Below are 18,614 nucleotides of genomic sequence, written 5' to 3' on the forward strand. Positions count from 1 at the left end.
ATTTCAGCCATTCAAGATTTTACTGCGTCGGCCACAAGTTAGATGCCCGTCAGAGCCAGTGGGAGAACAAAACCTGATCCTCAAGCGTCGGCACCCGCGCTGGATGCGCGTCTTGTGGACTTCGGCCACCTGTGGCTGCAGCTGAAGACCGCAGGATGGACATCAAAGCATCCCATCGGTCTGTCTACCATGTGGACATTCTCCAAACCATCGATCAGCGCTTCCGAAGAAGGCGAGAGCGTTTAATATGGTACGTTTCGCAGTTGCTATGTGAATACGGGCTGCAACTAATATTATGTGGAAGGAAAGAGAGCTGTCGTAGACCACGCGATTGAAACAGGACTTATCCAGAATGACGAGAAAGACACTAGTGCGAGGAAAGTGGGGATGAAGTTTATGGGAATGCAGGATACGATGACGGCGTAAGTGGCACTGGAGACGATGGAGGTGGAGGTGAATTGGTGTGTCTCGGATTGACGGCAGCGTGGTACTCTAACACAGTCGATGTGCTGTTTGAAGGCGATAGCGAGGACGATGAGTCGCCTGATTCGTCCCAGAACGCGGTTGGAAGAGCTTTCGAGATTTTGAAATCAGGTGCGTCAGACACGATGAACGTCACGGAGCAGACTGCCGTGATCGGAGCCTTCCAACGGCTACTATCTGAGACGGAGCAGGACCCAGTTTCTGGAGATGAGTCGGTGGAAAAGCCAAACGACGACCAAGAGTGCGATGATCCACTCGTGCTGTGAGATCCATCTGATGTGAGCTTGACCAAGCCTGGGGGCCGTCGAGGGGAGTACGACAGTTTGCGTTCGGACTCCGACTACGGCCAGTTTTCGGACGACGACTACGTGGAGCCTGTTCGTCTTCAACAAGATGACGACGAGTCACCTGACGATGAGGGGCCACCAGTCATGGATACAGCCTTTATCGAGTCACTGGGTGGCATCTTGCCCCTCAATCAAATAGACAAGAATGCGCTTCGGAACCAAACGTGGGGTGCAACGTCGTCGGTGTTCGAGGAGGAGATGTCAAGTTTTCGTGATTAGGTGCAGGAGACCGCCCATCCGATCCTAGTACTACGAGCTAAGAAGGACCCACCTCTTGACTTGATGCTCTATGTCCTACCAATGCGTCTATGGAAGCGGATCACAAGTGAGACAAACCGCGTCAAGAGGCAAACGGTCGGCCAACGAGCGCGTTTTGAGCGATATAAAGCTCCCAGAGCGGAGAACATGAAGACGCTACGAGTACTTCGGCGACGCATTCGTAGGGACGTACGTCGTGCGCAACCCTGCAAGGCCAAGCATGGAGGAGACTGTGAGCAGCTGCAGTAAGGTGCTCTCCAAGCGCACGTGCTACTCAGAACGCACGTGCTACTCAGAAGAAGACTTGCTGCTCTCCGATACCAGCAGGTGCGCCACGTTGACCAGTCTTCCAGTGGAAGAAGTCATCTACATATGCTTGACGTTAAAGTAGGATTAGACAGCTAGCACTACGAGCGCCTAGGACAGCAGGACTAGTTAGCAGAGCGAGTAGCAGAGTTGTAAGCATCTAATTCGAACTAAGGTCGGCGCTGTCATATTCGAGCTCTTCATGATTACTTGAAGTAAAAGAAGCCCGCAAAAAAAATTAGCAAAGTATCTTACAGATGTACTGACCTGTGATACTTTGATCTGAAACAAATTTTACCGATTGTTTTTCCAATTTGAAAAGTGTGCGTGCCAAATTTTAATACATGTAGTGAAACCAGAATAAAATATCAAAAACACCACGTTTTGCATGATGGCACCAAACAATTTGTTTTGTCTTGGCATTTGTAAGGCTCTCCCCCTGTGGAAAGAAATACTATAAAGTTAGAGGTCGTTTCCAGCCGTGGCTGGGGCTTGCTTCGCTCCCGATTAAAAGTTTCTCTCACCTAGAGAGTGCAATACAGGGCTCGCTGGTGAGCTCTGCGCTGGGCTCGCCGTGCTCTTATGCATTTCCGTTTTCAGCAGTGTTTTTTATGTGTCGGACGAGTAGTTGTAGCTGTAATGCCGTCACTAATTGGAAAGTGAGTTGGCACACGCCATCTCTCCGTAACATCCCTCGGCTTTTGGTGGCCAATGCTAGCCTCTTTTCTTTTGGCTGGCTGTTTGTGCATCTACTGTCTTAGCCTATAAGAGCTGATTTACATTTCTTTTAGCCTATCATAATACTTCAATTGGTAGCATACAAAGTGATATATACTTTGGCACAACACTCCCACTAAGGAGCTAGCATTGTCCATCAATCCTTCTTGTAATCCTTCTTGCAGAGTGCGACTTCAACCATGCTCTCAGATCTTTCGTGTTTATTTCCGTGGCACCATCCCAAAATACGATTTTAAGAACCCAGCTTAACTTTTGTAATCACCACGATAGTTGGAAGAATGCCCAATTTAATGAAATGAACCCAAAATCCGATTCAATATTTTGCTTCATATTTACCGGTTTCTGGAGGTGCCGACAACTGTCGAGCCCTCTCGCTCTCAATTTTGCCTCCATACTACGCAAGTTCTGGTCCCGACGAAACCCTCCGGGGGGGCGCCCACAACCCACTTGTACCCTTCCTGGCAACAGCGGCCTGGCCTAAGCCACGGAGGCCTAAATGGCCCCGGCCTTTTGGCATCCAACGGACCACCAACTACTCATGGGGGGCACTGCAAGGGGGAAGTCTGATTATTCAGCAACTCGTGGGCGTTCAGTCGTTGATCATTCGTACTTCTTGTAGTGGTAATTTAGAGAGTCAAATGTAAATTCACTTTAAAAGAGTAAAAAAAGTACTTTGGAGTAAGGGGCTGATATCCCGGACATGCCCAAATGCCAACATTAGGCTTGGTCTGCACTAAAAGCAATGTTTATCCTTAAAGTTTGCCTTTAGTCCTCAAATTGCCCTTAAAGCTGAACTTGTTTGTTAGCTTTCAAGTGGAGTTTGTAGCATTATTTTGATTTTCCACTTTAACCTTGTGTTATCTTCCCATTATATCAAAGTCCTTACTTGAGTTCAACCACCTTTATTTGAGGGGACCTTAAACTTATTTGGGGTACTCCGATTTACTGTCCTATATCCTTAACCCCCATCATGTAACGAAGCTTTTCAAACTGTCCTTGACTTAACGGTTTTGTTAATGCATCGGCGGTCATATCGTTAGTGTTACAGTAAGAAACACTAATACTATTTTCCTCATGCTTATCGCGGGCATATAAATGCCTAATATCAATGTGCTTAGTCGATGTATGACTGCACGGATCTTTCATAATACTTATTGCTGCAGTATTATCACACCAACAACGTGTTGGTAGTACTTGACCGTAACCTAACTCCTGTAATAGTAGTCGTAACCACATAGCCTCTCTTACACCTTCACTAGCAGCTACAAGCTCTGATTCTGCTGTGTTAAGACTAATACGATCTTGCTTAATACGTTTCCACGTGACGCAGGCACCAGCTAGTAATGATACATCCTGTAATAGACTTTCTTTCTTCATTAGCATCCTCGAAGCTCGCGTGTGTATAGCTCTACCTTTATAGTGCAATTTCCATTTTTTGTACTCTAAGCCATACTGCGACGTTCCTTTTAAGTACTTTAGTACTCGCTGGGCCGCCTTCCAGTGGGTCTTATTATAGCAAGATAGATATTTACTAAGCTCTCTAACAGCGTTAGCAATATCAGGCCTAGTGCCTCGTACTAAATACATTAATGATCCGACTAGACCTCTGTAGTCAAACGGTTGAGCTGCTATCTGCTCTGGTATAAGAGCCATTTCTTTTCCTAGTACTACACTTTTAGCTTGTGGTGTTGGGGCTGTAGTACAGTCTCGCATCTGATACTTATTCAAAAGATCATTGATATATTTCTTTTGAGACAAACGTAATGTTTTCTTTTCTAGATCCCTTCTAATTTCCATTTTCAGCAACTAGTGAAACTCGCCTTAATCTTTCATTGTAAACTTTGCTGACAGTTTAGCCTTAAGATCGTTAATAGTGCTCATATTTGAGCCTGCAATTGTTAGGTCATCAACATACAATAAGTACGTGTTGGACCCCTTTATCCTCCCACCGTTTTAGATACAAGCAATGCTCTTTCTTGCATCTAAAAAAGCCTAAATCTTTAAGGATAACACCATACCAAATTCGTGGGGGCTTGTTTTAAGCCGTACACCGTTCGAGCAGCTTACATATAAGGTTTCCGTTGCCTTCACGAAATCCTAGCGGTTGCCTCATGTATATACTTCCACTTAAAACACCGTTTAGAAATGCAGTAGATACATCCATTTGATGTAAATACAGGCTCAAAATTGTAGCCAATGCGAGCAGAAGCTGCAGAGATTTTACCTCTTTATAATCAATACCATAGATTTGGGTATTCCCTTGAGGTACAAGCCGAGCTTTAAAGCGATCTACAGACCCATCAGCATTGTTTTTAATATCACAGAGCCAATGGCAGCCAAGTGCCCTTCGTCCTTTTGGAAGAGGTACTACCTCCCATGTATTATTACTTAAAAGTGCATCATACTCAGCTTTAATAGCACACTCCCACTGCTTAGCAGATGGGCAAGATCGAGCCTCTTATATTTTTTTTTATCGATTTCGGAATTTGTATTTTAGGCATGTTAGCCGTTACAGCATGTAGCTATGTGACCTACTCTCTGAGCCGAACGCTCGGTATCTTTTAGCGTGACCTACGCATGTCACTTTGTGATCTGTTTTGTACTCCCATGGTTTGGGATCTCGGTGGTCGTGAGCTTCTGGACTCAACAGGCGTTGCTGCTACAACTTCAATATCACTTCTAGATCGCTTTCCTAAATTGTGAAAAATACTTTATTCTTGTGTATTACTACTACTATCCTCAGTAGGAAATGATCGCTTAATCATAGCGTCTGCACCAGTAGGAGAGAGCTTAACATCTCGAGCTACTAAGTATTTGTTAGCTTGGACATCTAACAGCCTGTATCCCTTTTATTTAGAAGAAAGTCATAAAAGTTTGCACTCTATGGTTCTTTCACTTAGCTTTGGGTCATTTCGTTTAGATTTGGGAACGTGTACATAACATGTAGAGTCCCATATTCTTAATGCTAAACCATTTGGTTTCTTACGGTTCCGTAGCTCATAAGGGGTCTTCGTCCCAAGTCTAGCTATAGGTAGACGATTAGTGATGTCCATAATGTATAATGAGGCCTCCGGCCACCACTTAGCAGCCATTTTGGCACCCCTTAACGCACAGCGGACCCCGGCCATCATTATCTGGTGAGACCTCTCTGCACTACAGTTTTCTTCTTGAGATTTTACATTTGAACTAATCCGAGTTTTAAACACAGTTTAGATACCTCCTTATTTATAAATTCTGAGCCTCCGTCAGTCCTAATTAGGCGTACCAGAAATGACGGAAATTGGACTGACAATTGTTTCAACAGGGTTTTATTTTACCCGGTACCTCTTTTAGCGACTTGACTACAATATACCACTTATAGGCAGTTGCATCATCGACAACTGCCAGCGCATAGTGATAGCCAAACGACCCACAAAGACCGTTTACTATTACCCTTCCGGTTGAGTCCATATGCAACGTATGCAGAGGCTCAGTAGCCTTGATTCCGATCATATGTCTATATGACATCCTGCGGTCCTTCATGTGGGCACATGTATTACAAAAGAAGGGTACTTTATTGAGTTCAGAGTAGGGGATATTAGGCAAACCCTTAGTTTTCTCGCTACTCATACTCCTAATTAGCCTCTCTTTACCGACATGGCCTAATCGTAAGTGCCATTCTTTGACGATATCACCCAATTTTCCACTTTGAGCACTAAATACACTCGTCTTCGATGGCTTTACACTCGGCAAGTAGTAAACCTCACCTTTTTCTACTGCTGCGAAGAGAAGTTTACTGTCTTTTCGTAAAAAGAACAAAACCTTTCCTGACTTTGCTTGAATGTGACTGTAACCTTGTTTAGCCAGATAGAATGCACTCAGCAAATTGCTATCGCAATTTTGGTCAAACGATATATCAGTTAATGTTACAGAACTTAACCTCCTATTAGGGTTCAAAACATGTAGTTTTATTGATCCCTTAAGTGTACGGTGAGAGGTGGATCCATTATAGTAGGTGAATGTGTGGCTCTGGCCAGGTTGGAGGTACCCTCAAAACCAGTGTCTATCTGGTGTTATAGCACGACTTGCACCAGTATCAACCATCCACATATCATCCGTTAGAGTAAGCCTTTCTAATACACTCAAATAATAGGCATAACGTTTACTTACCTCTTCTTCAATGACATCCATAGTTTGAGGCGACTGGGGTAGTGTCTTTGCTGACTTGCCGCAATCCTCAAAACCCTCATGGTGCGCTAAGTCCAAGCTTTCAATGTCGTTCATGTCCTCATATTCAGCACATTTCTCCAAAAAGGTCTTCTCATCCACTTTTAGGCGCTCCATACCTTCACTCATGATTGCCTTATTAGTGTTAACCGCAGTTGTGCTGGTCCTTTTAGTCTTCTTAGCCCCCGGTGCAGTGTTGACGTCAGTCCTAAATAGGGGTCCACCTGCTCGATTTCGGGTCTCTGTCGGCCAACTTTTAGGGACATTCCGGCTTGAAGTGGCCAGTTTGGAAGCTGTAGAAACAACTTCTTTCACCTTCGTTTTCACTGGGTTCTCGCTTTGCACCCTGCTTGACCCGCACATTGTTGACAGTAACTGCCTGGGACTCATCCATAAGTCCCACCTCTTTCTTCAATTTGTCCTCCAAAATCCGGCGCACGAGCTTTCCACCTGATCCACGGTAAAGTCCTCCTTTTCATTGAAATTGAGGATGCCAAAAACTCACTGGGCAGCCGAGACAGCACTTCAACGCAAAGCCACGGCTCTGTCACCATGTCGTTCCCCAAAAGCTTGCGAGACTTCCTATTAATCTCATTTTTTGTTTTCTTAAGGTGCGCGAACGAAGTTCTTTAGTCGCGCCAAGGAGTACGTGCCAACTTAGACCAGGCTCTCGCTAGCTCAATGAGGCCGGCTGCATCTCCTTGCCCAAAAAGCATTTTCGAGTAGTCGAATAACCTCACATGGATCCATTGAGATAATCACATCCGGTAGGGCTGACAAAAAGAAGTTGGGAAGAGCCTGATTGAACAGGTTATGATGATCTTCCATTGCCTGTGTCCAATGCATCACTTCCCACCGCATTGCGTACGCCTCTTCTGTGGCGGTTTCGGTGGTCGGTAACGCCGGCTTTTCGGGGTTGCTTCTGAGGAAGTCAGCCATCAGCACCTTCGCTTCGGGGTGCCTCTTCTCAAGCTGCTTCGTTTGGTACACGTGGTCCAATTGGTTGACGTGCGTAAGTAGCTTGTCCTTCCACATTGTGTAGGACTTGCTGTTAAACTTATCGAGACCGCCACCAAACCTCGCATCGGTAGTCATCAGACTTGAAATGTTGTGTCGGACGAGTAGTTGTAGCTGTAGTTGTAATGCCGTCCGTAATTGGAAAGTGAGATGACACACGCCATCTCTCCGTAACATCCCTCGGCTTTCCCTTTTGGTGGCCAATGCTAGCCTCTTTTCCTTTGGCTGGCTGTGAGTGCATCTATTGTCATAGCCAATAAGAGCTGATTTACATTTCTTTTAGCCTATCATAATACTTCAATTGGTAGCATACAAAACGATATTTACTTTGGCACAACATTTTTGCAGTCCCGCGATAGGAATCCCGATTAACCCTTTAACTACCAGACCATTTTTAGGGGTCCACAGAGTCCTCTACTAAAACCAATGAAAGCACGGAATTTTGGAATTTTGAACCAATCGTGAGAGCGCAGGAAAGAGCCGCAACCTCTCATAACAAATCCCCCTCAAAATATGCATTACAGCATTCTCCACACCATGGACGAAGCGGAGGTTTTGTGCGGTTGGTGCGGAGCACCTGTGTGTGACTGGAAGCAGTACGGCTTCGAGCTTCAAGAGGCCGGGTGTCGCCTCCAAGTCAAGCTGTCGCGGAGACGGCGAGGTAACCGTGCTGTCCGCCAGGCACTGTGCCGATTGTATTTGTACTAGAAAAGTGGAAGCATGCAAGGGGACGTTCCCGAGTGTGTCAAACGACAATTGCACACGATTGGGCCGGATGCCGAGAACGTAAATTTATTATCAAGCGGAAGGTAGCGTTAGTGATTCTACGCCTGTGATTGACGTATTGGTTCGTTTTCGTGTAAATGCTAAAGGGGCATCGGTCATCGCGCTGCAAACCGCGTCCAGCGCTTCGTGAACTCCGTGCGAACGCGCTTTGAAGACGTCTTGGTAATGGAATGCGCTAAAACACTCTACGTGAAACCCTCGTTCACATTTGGTGCATCCATATCTTGCTTCCTTTGACATCCCTCTAAGACTGCACAGATAGCACGTGAGCTTGCCGTTGCTGTGCTTGGTCGAGTTGGGTGTGATAATATGCAACGACGCGTGCGCTTCCACAACGTCATCCACGGTTTCGTGCTGGCGTTTCTTCTTGCGTCGAAGTTGTTGATGCCGAAGCGCTTTCTTATTGCGCGTCCGAGTGTCCGCAATTCTTCTTTTGAGCTTGCGTAGTGTCAAGGCTGTCGTTGTCGTATGCTTCAAAAGCGCAAAAACATTTATTGTAGCCATATCCAGCAGCCACGTATATAACGTCATGTCAAGCCTCCTCTCGCGGCGTCTGTTTGGATTCGTTGAGCGCATCGAGTGTCGGGTCGTTCGGAGGGTGAAACAGTAACGCGGATCGGATATTCTGAAATCTTGTCCTCGGCATAGTATCTATAAAGGCAGCTTGACCAAGAAAACGACTGTCAGACCAATACTCAGCAATATCACTCGGCGAACAAATACTAATTGCAATTTCAAGCCCGCAATATGCATTGAATTCACTCTCAGTAAGTTTGAACTGGCCTCTAGCAGTAAGAACATCTGATGTCCATGCCAGGAGACTGTGGCGAAACGTGGCCGTCACAAATAGGGCAAACAATCCGTATTCAGCGTTTTCACGGTAGGCTTTCGCCACCTTTGCGTCAGCAACGACATGGAGCCCGCTCTGCATGTCCAGTGCATCCATGTAGACTCTGCCATAACCACTAGGCTCATAGATGCTTGGCACACTGCTACGGGCTGTCTCCGCCGGTATCTGCTGCTGATTTCCGCTTGTTTCGCCCTGCTGTGAGCTGACATTGGGGTTGCTTGTCGACTGGAGAAGCCACTGCATGCTGCTACTGCGAGGTCCGTCTAGGCATCTGCTGGAGGTGCTGGCGTGTTGATGTGGTGGTGGTCGAGGGAAGGAGAAAACCTTTGTGACGCTTATATCGCTGCTTGTGGTCCAGAGCGGACAGAATTTGATGGCCTGGCTAGCTCGTGGAAGAGGTCTGTATGAACACGCACGATCGCCTGTCGCGCAACAGGACAGATTTTCAGCCAATACGCGGCTTAGATCTTGACGCTATGACTATCGAGGGGATTGCCTGTAATATTAAAACAAATTATTTTTTCTAATTAATCTTTTTAAGAAGAGCTTTAAAAATTGTGTTGTACTTCTCTGAAGCCTTTCATTTTCGCTCAAAAGCAACGTTTTTTTCGCCATGGTACGTAGCCTCTGTCTCTCGACTCCTGCTTCTTCCTCATTTCTTGTACCTATCTCCGTCACCAGGTCCGCATGCGTGAGCCGCAGCGTTTCCCACTGGGTACGCGGGTGGCTAACCCAGTCGAAGGTCGCACGGGGGAGATCAAAGCGTTCGACCCGGATACCGGGCTCTACACGCTCGTGTACAGCGACGACCACAAAGATGTGCTGAATGCCAGCCAGACGGAGCAATTCGTCATCCGCAAGTCGGCCGAAGAGGAGGCGAAGGAGGCAGAGCAGCGTCAGAAGGAGAAGGAATCGGACCCGAATCAGTATTTAGGAGCCACTGTGACGAAGACTTCCACCAGCTACGAGGGCAAGACGCTCACGAGCTCAGGCCAAGTGACACAATACTTTGCAGACATTAAGAGGTTCCGGGTGCTCTTCTCTGACGGTCTGTACTCAGATATGACACTCGAGGAGGTCAAGCGGAACATCCAAGAGAATGACAAGGAAGCAGACCCAAAGCGGAAGAGATCGGGGGACTCCGACGGAGCGGAGTCATTGTCATCGTCCAAAAAGAAGAAGAAAAAGAATCATTATCATTTTGAAGAGGAGAAGGAGCGACCACTGAACACACAGAAGTTTGACAGTCGCAAGACGGCGTATACGATCTGTCGAGAGGTGCTGAAGATCATTTTAAGCCAGAAGAAGGTGGCCAAGAACTGCTCGGAGAAGCAAAAAGTGATTTTCAACAACAAGGATCTCCAGGTGAGGCCCGTCGTCCAGCTCAAAGAAGAGTTATTATTTACTAACTGACTTCTCTGGTGACGTAGCCCAAGAAAGCGTTGGAGGCGTTTGTGGAAGCTGATGGACTGCAAGCGCTCGAGAAGATGTTGGCGCATTGGTTTCGTCTCGAGAGTACGCGATCCGCCTCGTTGTTGGTCATGAAAGTGCTGGCGATGCTGCCTGGAGTGAAGGAGGAGCATCTCCGAAAGACGAACATTGCGCGCACCTTAAGAGGAATCGAGAAGCTCAGCCACTCGACGAGTCATATCGAGCCGGTGTACGGAGATCTGGCGCAATGGATCATCAAGAAGTGGGCGAGAACAGCGATGAATCGCTCGTTCAATCGGTCAGCTCGAGACCTGCTTCTTGAGCAGCAAGCACAAATTAGCCGAGCCGCTACGAATGGACAAGTGCACGTGTCTTCACGTCCACCGACCAAGTTAACTCCGCTGCAGAAAGAGACGGCGCGTCTGGAAGCTTTGCGAACAGGAACAGATAAAACTGCAGAGCCAGAACTAGATCCAGGCGAGGAAGTGGTGGTGTATCTCCCTCAGTTTAACTCTCTGGGCTCGGAGAATATGCGTCGTCCAGTGCGTCAAACGCAAGTAATTGAGTCCCTGGCTGCGAAAATCAACCGTGACTACGAGGATTCGCTGAAGAAGCACGAGGACGGAGACGATGACGAGAAGGTGGACGGGGTGGCTCAGGGACGAATGGTCTTTGGGAAGCCTCAGCTGATGCAATTTAGTCAGCATATTCCCGTCAGCGATCTGTTCGCTACTGCTCGCAGTAAAAATGTGGGGAGCAACGCTGCAGCAGGAGGATCGACGGACAATTCACTAAGTACGAGTGCTGAGGTGGATGACAATGCTCCACCGAAGCCTCTGCCTATGCCAAACAAGACGACGACGCCCAAGAAATCCATTCTGAAGATCCGAGATGAAGTGATCACCCCGGCGTCGCAAGTCACTTGGTAAAAGTGTTGACAAGGGCGGAAGGAGGAGATTTTTCTTGAAAAATGCAGTAAAAAAGATCAATTTATCTACTGTACTCTACTGCACAAAGTCGTAGAAGTAGCCACTGATCCCGTAGCGAATGTAGAACGCCAACCCACAGCACAGTACTTGGAACGAAAGGAGCGCCAGCACGAGGTGGTTCTCCTTCATGGGGCCAAAAACAACCAGGAAGAGGTTGATGATCGTGTAGTTGGATCGAGTGGACTCGGGTGTGATGGTGGAAGGCTCCAGTAGACCAGTCTTCGCGTTGAACTTGGGCAGTCGATGACGCGGACAAGGTACGATCTTGAACAACTGTGGAAGCGAGTACAGGAAGTTGAGGACCTGCGGTAGGAAGAAGAGCAGCAGCGTCTTACTGAAGTGACCCAGGATACCACACACGGCGAAGGTCATGCCGGCGTAGTAGCAGAACGTGTCTCCAACGAAGACACGCGACGGGTACCAGTTGTGCTTGAGCAGACCGAGTGTCGTCGCCAGGTACGGAACCATGAACATAAGCGAGAGGTAGTGAAAGTGCTCGTTGTCGTGGCCGAGCAGAATCTGCCACACATTCTGGACCACGACAGCGGCGCCAATCACGAACGACTGTCCTGCCTCCAGACCGTTCACACCGGCGTAGATGTTAATTGCATTGGTGCAAAACACTGCCATCATGCCCATGTATAGGTAGTAAAAGAGTCCGAGCTCGGCGATCTCACCGCCGTCACTGAGCGGTACAACGGGGTTTAGTACCGTGTATAGCAAAGTGTCCTTCTCGAACAAGAAGCGGACCGGTTTGGGCAGCACGATGGCTGTGAGTCCAGCGTAATTAATGAGCAAAGGCAGTGAAGCCAGCGGTGGGAAGAGCAATTTATGACGCCAACGCAGATCCGATAGGTCGTCGGTGAAGCCCAGTAGGATCATAGACAGGATACTGACGATACCCCAAGCCATCATGCGGTTCACGTCGGCGTTGTCCACCACTGTGAGTACCGTTACGACCAACGCAGCAACGTACAGGAGCCCTGACACAATACCGAGTGCCTCTGGGCTGTATACAGTAGAGAAATACAGCGGGTTAGTACAGAGCGTTGGCCGTCTAGAGAGTATTCCACCCACATTGGGATATCTCCTGCTGGAGTGCCGCGTTTGCACAGATCTTTTCCCGAGAGCTTGGCAGGCATACGGCGACCCACTACGGGAATCAACAATGCTACAGCTGCATAGCTGACGACGCCGATGAGCGTCAGTTGCAGCAGGTACTTCTTGAGCTCCGCCGGCAGCGGCACCAGCTCGTCCGGCGTTGACAACATCGCTCGTACGTGGCAAATAGTTGGGTCTCCACGTGGCAAAACTATAAAAAAGAATATTGAGATTGAACAGATATTTGTTTTGCTACATTTTGCAGCATTTTAATGTTGCAAGTGTTGTACTGTTTTAAAAAATCTACACATAATTAACTACTGGAGTATCCTTTTGCACCCCTTGTATATAAGAAAGTCGCTCAATATTTCTGGTTGGCTACCTCAGCGTAAAAAAGTTTCTTAAAAAAAAAGGTGAAAGACTGTTTGGATTTGTCCGAGTTACGTGTAAAATTAGATCGTGGAAATGTTTTTGAATTTCAGAATCTTTTTGGGATTTTTAAATAAACGAGTAAACGTAGGAGACATGAACATGTTTGTTTAAATACGTGACCGTCTCGTCTGCTTCCTCCCAATTTGCATCGTTTGGCTGGCTCCCTTGGTAATCACTGCATACCACGCTGCATGGGTTCGTTGACGGTGATCGGCGGAGGACGCATGTGCGAGGAGTAATCGACTGATTTGGACGTGCTGGTCGACGTGGGAGACGCCGAGAACATCTCGTTTCTGGGCGACGACATGGTGCTGGACGTGGGTGGAGATGGCGGCGGCGGGTGTCGGAAGTGATTGATCGGAGATGTCAAATAGGGTCTTGGAATGGACGACATGGTGTCGCTCGGGTGGATACGCAGCTGCGTAGTCTCATCCGTCTCCACAGACACATTTCCGTCATCTTGGATCTGCACGTGGTTGGACACGATCGTCTTGAGCATGAACTTGCCTTGGCACTCGTTGAACTCAAGCACGACGAACTCGCCGTTGTGGAAGTTCTGGAGCAGCTCGAACTCACTGATGCGGTACTTGAAATAGCGTGTAAGAATTACACGGATAGCCACACCATGTGTCACCAAAACGTAGTTCTCCTCGGACGACTTCTCAAACATGCGATAGAGAGACTCAAGGAAGCTCGAGACGCGGTCGTACACGTCAGCAGGAGATTCTCCACTTGGAAATCTGTAGAAGAAGGAGCCAAAGCGACGACGTTGAGCTTTGCACTCGCGGATTTTCGTGGGCTCCTGGAAATTGCCAAAGTCTTGCTCACGGATACGAGGCTCCTCTGACCACGGGATGGACTTGCCTTCGAAGCCCCAGGCCTTAAGGATGCCGCAAAATGTCTCGATCGTTCGGACGTATGGCGACACAATGAACCGCTGCAACAGACACAGAAACAAAGTTAGTTTGCACATGCTATCTGTTATTTAAGCTCAATAAATCTCGCACCATTGTCTCGTTCCCAACAATCTTCTTGATGGACTCGCCAGCCGCTACGGCCTGCTCGTAGCCTAGCTCCGTGAGGTGCATCGCGTTGTCAGGTACGCGGCCGTACAGTAGTGGGTCGATGTTGCCCTCGGATTCGCCGTGGCGCACCAGGATCAGTCGCTTAGGAAATCCTTTCTTCTTCTTGCGGCACAGCAGACACGTAAATCGCCGCATCAAGCCATGGTGCGAGCCTTCTTTGGGGCATGTGGGGATGCGTTGTGCGCCCAGTATGAGGCCAATTGCGGCGCCTGCGAGTGCCGCAGAGACGACGCTCGCCATCAGCGTCGATGACGAGTACACCATCTCGAGCAGTTGTGAATGTGTAGCGTTCTTCGACTTGAGCTCCTTGGAGCCAATTGGATTATGACCGAAAACGGTGGCACGGCAGTAATTTATGGACCAATCAGGAGCGAGAAAAGGTGCGTTGAAAAACGCAATTTCGCGTTTTTAGCTTGAATCCCACTCCCTCGCTTTATTGTTCATGTTAAACAAAAGGGCGGAATAGCGTTGGAATTTGCTTTTAAGTATTACTTAGTACTGTACATGTAATGCTTGATGCGCAATGCGACTAGCGCCCTATGGTGGCCAACATCCTCTTTGATGCAGAGAATAGTTGCTGCATCCGTGTGACCGTCATGAAATGCTGAAGATAGGATTATTCCTGTAGCATTTAGCGCTGCCCCTCCTCGGCACTTCTCAGATTTTTCACGCCCAAACTCGGTCTTGATTTTATGAATCCCTTGCTCTAAGGTTTCCAGTTTTGCAAAGTGTGTGGGAGACTGATGGTATCTACAGAATGCACCAGTTTTTGTGCATGAATAGAAACACACCTTCGAGCCTACACTACTTGATGGAGAAGCTGGCTTGCTGAGTCGACGTTATAAAGCAGATTTAGCAGAACGACCGAATGCCTTGATGGAGATGAATGAACAATGACTATGGATACAATTCATCTGGCTGAGGCGGATAGCTACAGTTGGCGATTGTACAATTAAATCTATTATAGCTAAATAGAGTAAAAAGCAGCCTTTTATGGAGCTTGATGAAAGCAGATAAATGATTTTTGTGTGTGAAGCATTTGAGTTTCTTAAATCTTTTAACTGTGACAACAGCGCCAAGTTTTAACAATGTTGAAGCTCGCGACGAAGTAATTAAGTACACCGATCTACAAGTAATAACAGCGGTATGCGTTTTATTCTATGTCTTGACGTGCAAAGCTCATCGAGAAATGAAAAAGAATACAACAAGACCGAACTCTTTGATGAGTGTCATCGCCACGCACACGAAAGCGTACTCGTTCCTTCGAGAGGTTCGTATATTTGTCCTTATCACCAGGTTTGAAAACACGTGCGGTACGAAATTTCAATTAGAATAGAGGTACGTGTAACCCATATAAAAGCGCCGCTCCCACTTTAATATGAAAAGCCTACTTGATGTACAGTAATGAGAACACCACAAGACGACGGGGAGTTTTCTATCGCACGCGTTTCGTTTTTCTACTGAGCCACTCACAAGCAAAGCACCTCGAAGATCACGGTGACCTCAAGTAGCCGACACAGCGCAGCATCCAGTGAGCTTCCGGCCTGGACACCTTACCATGACTGATGTCACATCAGTGATGTGCCTCAGTGCTGCTTCGTGGCGATCCTGCAATCGGGCAGCATTTTTAGCAAACGAAGTAGAAACAGCCGTTCTGAATTGACGCGTACGGTCATCGACGCCTTCTCGTCGTTCGTAGCGTCGACGGTCGTTTCATTTGGTCAAGTATTTTAATAAGTTAGGACAAGAGCAGTGATTTTTCGATGCATCTATTTTCGGGTATCTTTATTTTTGGCGTGCTCTATTTTTTTGCAAGACGAGCGCAACGTCCACTGAAGTTCAGTCTGAACACTCATTCGCAGCATTGCACATCTACCGCCAACGCATCATCGGCAACGATGTTGTCCCGCGTGCCTCCTGTAGACCACCAATCGACCAAGATCCGTGTCCAATGCGCCGAGTGTCTGGTAGCAGTCACTTATAATGGAAAAGATCCGTACTGTCGTCATTCTGCGTCGGTCTCCTCTATATTATCGTCTCCTGCTGGCAGTAATACTGGAAATGCGGATCCCGTCGTCATTGGGCGAGCGTCAGAAGCTCAAGGTATTTCTCGCACCGGTAGAGAGCTCCCGATTCTGCGCTCTCAGTACGTAGCGCGAGGAGTTTGCGTGCTCTTCGGCTCGAGATTGAGGCTGAATCGATTCCAAGAACGCACCATCGTGCTGCGCACAGGGGCGAAACCCACTCTTGCTGTCTATGCTGAGAATAGAACTGCAGCCCCATTCAACGCTTCAGAAGTGCAAGCGGAGACCACGTACACATTGTTATTAAGTACCATTTGCGACCTTATCGGCTCTGCTGGCTCCAATCGTGGTAACAGCATTGAACTGTCAAGCCCAAGAACGAGTGCAGGGTTGCCTGATTTTCGCTTACGGATTCGATTTGCCACTACTGCAGATGCAAATATCTGGTGCTCAACCATTCGAGAGTCGCTGGATCATGCAAACTGGAGTCGAGATGTCCGGCCAGAAAAGCTAGAAATAAATCGATCTCAACGACGAAATGTCCGCATTGTGCAGCACGTGCATTCCTCAGAGCGATTTGTCGTCAAAGTGCTCGCAACAAATAACGATGAGCGAGCATGTCACGAACTACAGATACTCCGCCACCTGTATAATTCGTGCGCTGCTCGAGATCTGAGTCTAATGGCAGGATCTCGAGTCGTTGAAACAGCAGAAGAAATTGTTCTGGTCATGCCTCAGCTGCCTGGGATCACGCTATTGCAATTTCTACGCCAAAGTCGACGAGACAATGGTCGAAGGCTTAGTGAAGAGGAAGGATGGCGCTTATTAGCACGTCTGGCTGAGATACTGCAAACAGTCCATCAGTCGGGTATTGTGCACTGTGACTTGAACCTGGAGAACGTGATGGTTTCACTTGATCTTTCTCGTGTGTGGCTCATTGACTTCGGAGCGGCTTACAATTTGCTGGACGTCCAACATAACCAGCAAATGACCGGCACTCCTGGATTCGTCGCCCCGGAGCGTGTGCTAGATCCGCTAGTCCCACCCACGCCCAAGACGGACGTCTTCAGTCTCGGTATTGTGCTTTTTCAGGCTCTGACAGGCAAACACCCGTACACAACTGCTACTCGGGAGAAGCGTCCGTTGCTGTTGCTGGACTCGTTGTGTTTGGACTGGTCTCAAGCTGAAATAGTAATGAAAGAGTCTACCATATCACCTCAGCTGTGCGACATAGTTGGAGAAATGCTCAAAGCTGATCCTCAAGCGCGTATTTCTATGGGCTGCGTGCATGCAGTAAAATGTCGGTATCTCTGATAATTTAATCTTAGCTGCGATGGCAGAGAAAAGAATGCTCAAATCGATCAAATATCAGCTGCTACACTTACCTTCGTAGGCCTCCACATATGAGCTCGTAGAGGCCTGCAAAATTATACTTCAAAGTATACCAGAAAAGATTAATGTATCTTAAATTGTGAAAAAGTGGTGACATGTTAGGAAGACCCAGTATGGATGGTTGGGTGTCGAGAGCAAGGAAATATGGAGGCTCCTGCATAAGTGTGAGTTGGAACGTTTTGCGCAGAAGAAAATATGCTGGCTAATCAATGGAAGAAAAACCAACAACTCACAAACAATTCCCCGTACTCAAGTTTGAAGGCTTTTTGAGAACTGCTCATTAGATTCAAACCTTAACTCTTGAAAAAGATCATAAGCACTGGATTATACATTATTACAGCTGTAAACTTACCGCGTGATCAGAACTGCACGCTCTCACGACACATTTAATTTTGCTCTATCATATCTACTTTCATTACATGTAAATGCTCACTTTTCACAACACGTCTTTTGACTCAGTGTCAAGGCATTGTCGGTAGTTTATGATCAGAAGCACCAGCGCCGGTGTGTCCTGTTGTCCGCCGCCTGTTGTTTTCGCTCAAAAGTCGTAGTGGCGACATGCATTTTGGTATTGATAGTTCAGTAAAACTCGGGTGCACCTTCAATTTGAAGACAGCAAAAAAAGTAAAAGTGCAGAAAACAACAAAAATGTAGATCCACTACACCTTTGCCCGTCCAACCAGAGAATAATTTCAAGCAAAGTGGACAATATGTTTTTGATTATTACAAATATCTGATTACGGGATCAAAATTACCAGTGAATCAGAGAATAATCTCATTCAAACCGAGACGACACAGTGAGCTACTTCCCATAGACCATGTCTTTCATCTCCTCGGCCGCGTTCACCGCATCGCGAGCGTGAAGCTCCATCTTCGTCACTAACGTAGGTGTTATATACTTCATACTCGATTCTGCAGCCTTCTCTAAGAAGCGCATAGTGCGCTCCTTGATCGTTATTGGGGTGCCGTCTTCTTCCACCATGTTACTCCGGTCGCAGATCTCTTCGCGGTACAAGGCTAGGTATCCCTTGATTCGAGCTTTTAAAACGGAGAAGCAACCCTCAATTGGGTTGCACATCGGTGAGTAGGGTCCGAGTCGTAGGAGTACGAGGTCGTCACGTGCTTCGACACGTTCTTCGGTTTGGCGGTGAGCGGGGGCATTATCCAGG

General features: G+C 47.5%; 4 protein-coding genes across 4 annotated transcripts; 2 read left to right on the top strand and 2 right to left on the bottom strand.

Moving 5' to 3' along the window:
* Positions 1-9,604: 9,604 nt before the first annotated feature.
* PITG_17021 (uncharacterized protein) lies at positions 9,605-11,167 on the top strand (the record flags this gene model as incomplete). The annotated part of the gene is made up of 4 exons (XM_002897180.1): positions 9,605-9,607; positions 9,673-10,356; positions 10,422-10,964; positions 11,141-11,167. 4 exons carry the CDS (start codon positions 9,605-9,607, stop codon positions 11,165-11,167), a joined length of 1,257 nt encoding a protein of 418 aa, XP_002897226.1.
* A 259-nt stretch (positions 11,168-11,426) lies between these two features.
* PITG_17022 (UDP-N-acetylglucosamine-dolichyl-phosphate N-acetylglucosaminephosphotransferase, putative) lies at positions 11,427-12,694 on the bottom strand (the record flags this gene model as incomplete). The annotated part of the gene is made up of 2 exons (XM_002897181.1): positions 11,427-12,420; positions 12,489-12,694. The coding sequence occupies 2 exons, from the start codon at positions 12,680-12,682 to the stop codon at positions 11,427-11,429; spliced, it is 1,188 nt and encodes a 395-aa protein (XP_002897227.1).
* Positions 12,695-13,116: 422 nt separating this feature from the next.
* On the bottom strand, positions 13,117-14,293 carry PITG_17023 (phosphoglycerate/bisphosphoglycerate mutase; the record flags this gene model as incomplete). The annotated part of the gene is made up of 2 exons (XM_002897182.1): positions 13,117-13,881; positions 13,952-14,293. 2 exons carry the CDS (start codon positions 14,291-14,293, stop codon positions 13,117-13,119), a joined length of 1,107 nt encoding a protein of 368 aa, XP_002897228.1.
* Positions 14,294-16,090: 1,797 nt separating this feature from the next.
* Positions 16,091-17,835, top strand: PITG_17024 (uncharacterized protein; the record flags this gene model as incomplete). Its single annotated transcript, XM_002897183.1, has 4 exons — positions 16,091-16,175; positions 16,262-16,402; positions 16,763-17,128; positions 17,786-17,835. The coding sequence occupies 4 exons, from the start codon at positions 16,091-16,093 to the stop codon at positions 17,833-17,835; spliced, it is 642 nt and encodes a 213-aa protein (XP_002897229.1).
* Between the last annotated feature and the right edge of the window lie 779 nt (positions 17,836-18,614).

This window comes from Phytophthora infestans, genomic scaffold, assembly GCF_000142945.1.
Source record: "Phytophthora infestans T30-4 supercont1.47 genomic scaffold, whole genome shotgun sequence".
NCBI lineage: Eukaryota > Oomycota > Peronosporomycetes > Peronosporales > Peronosporaceae > Phytophthora > Phytophthora infestans.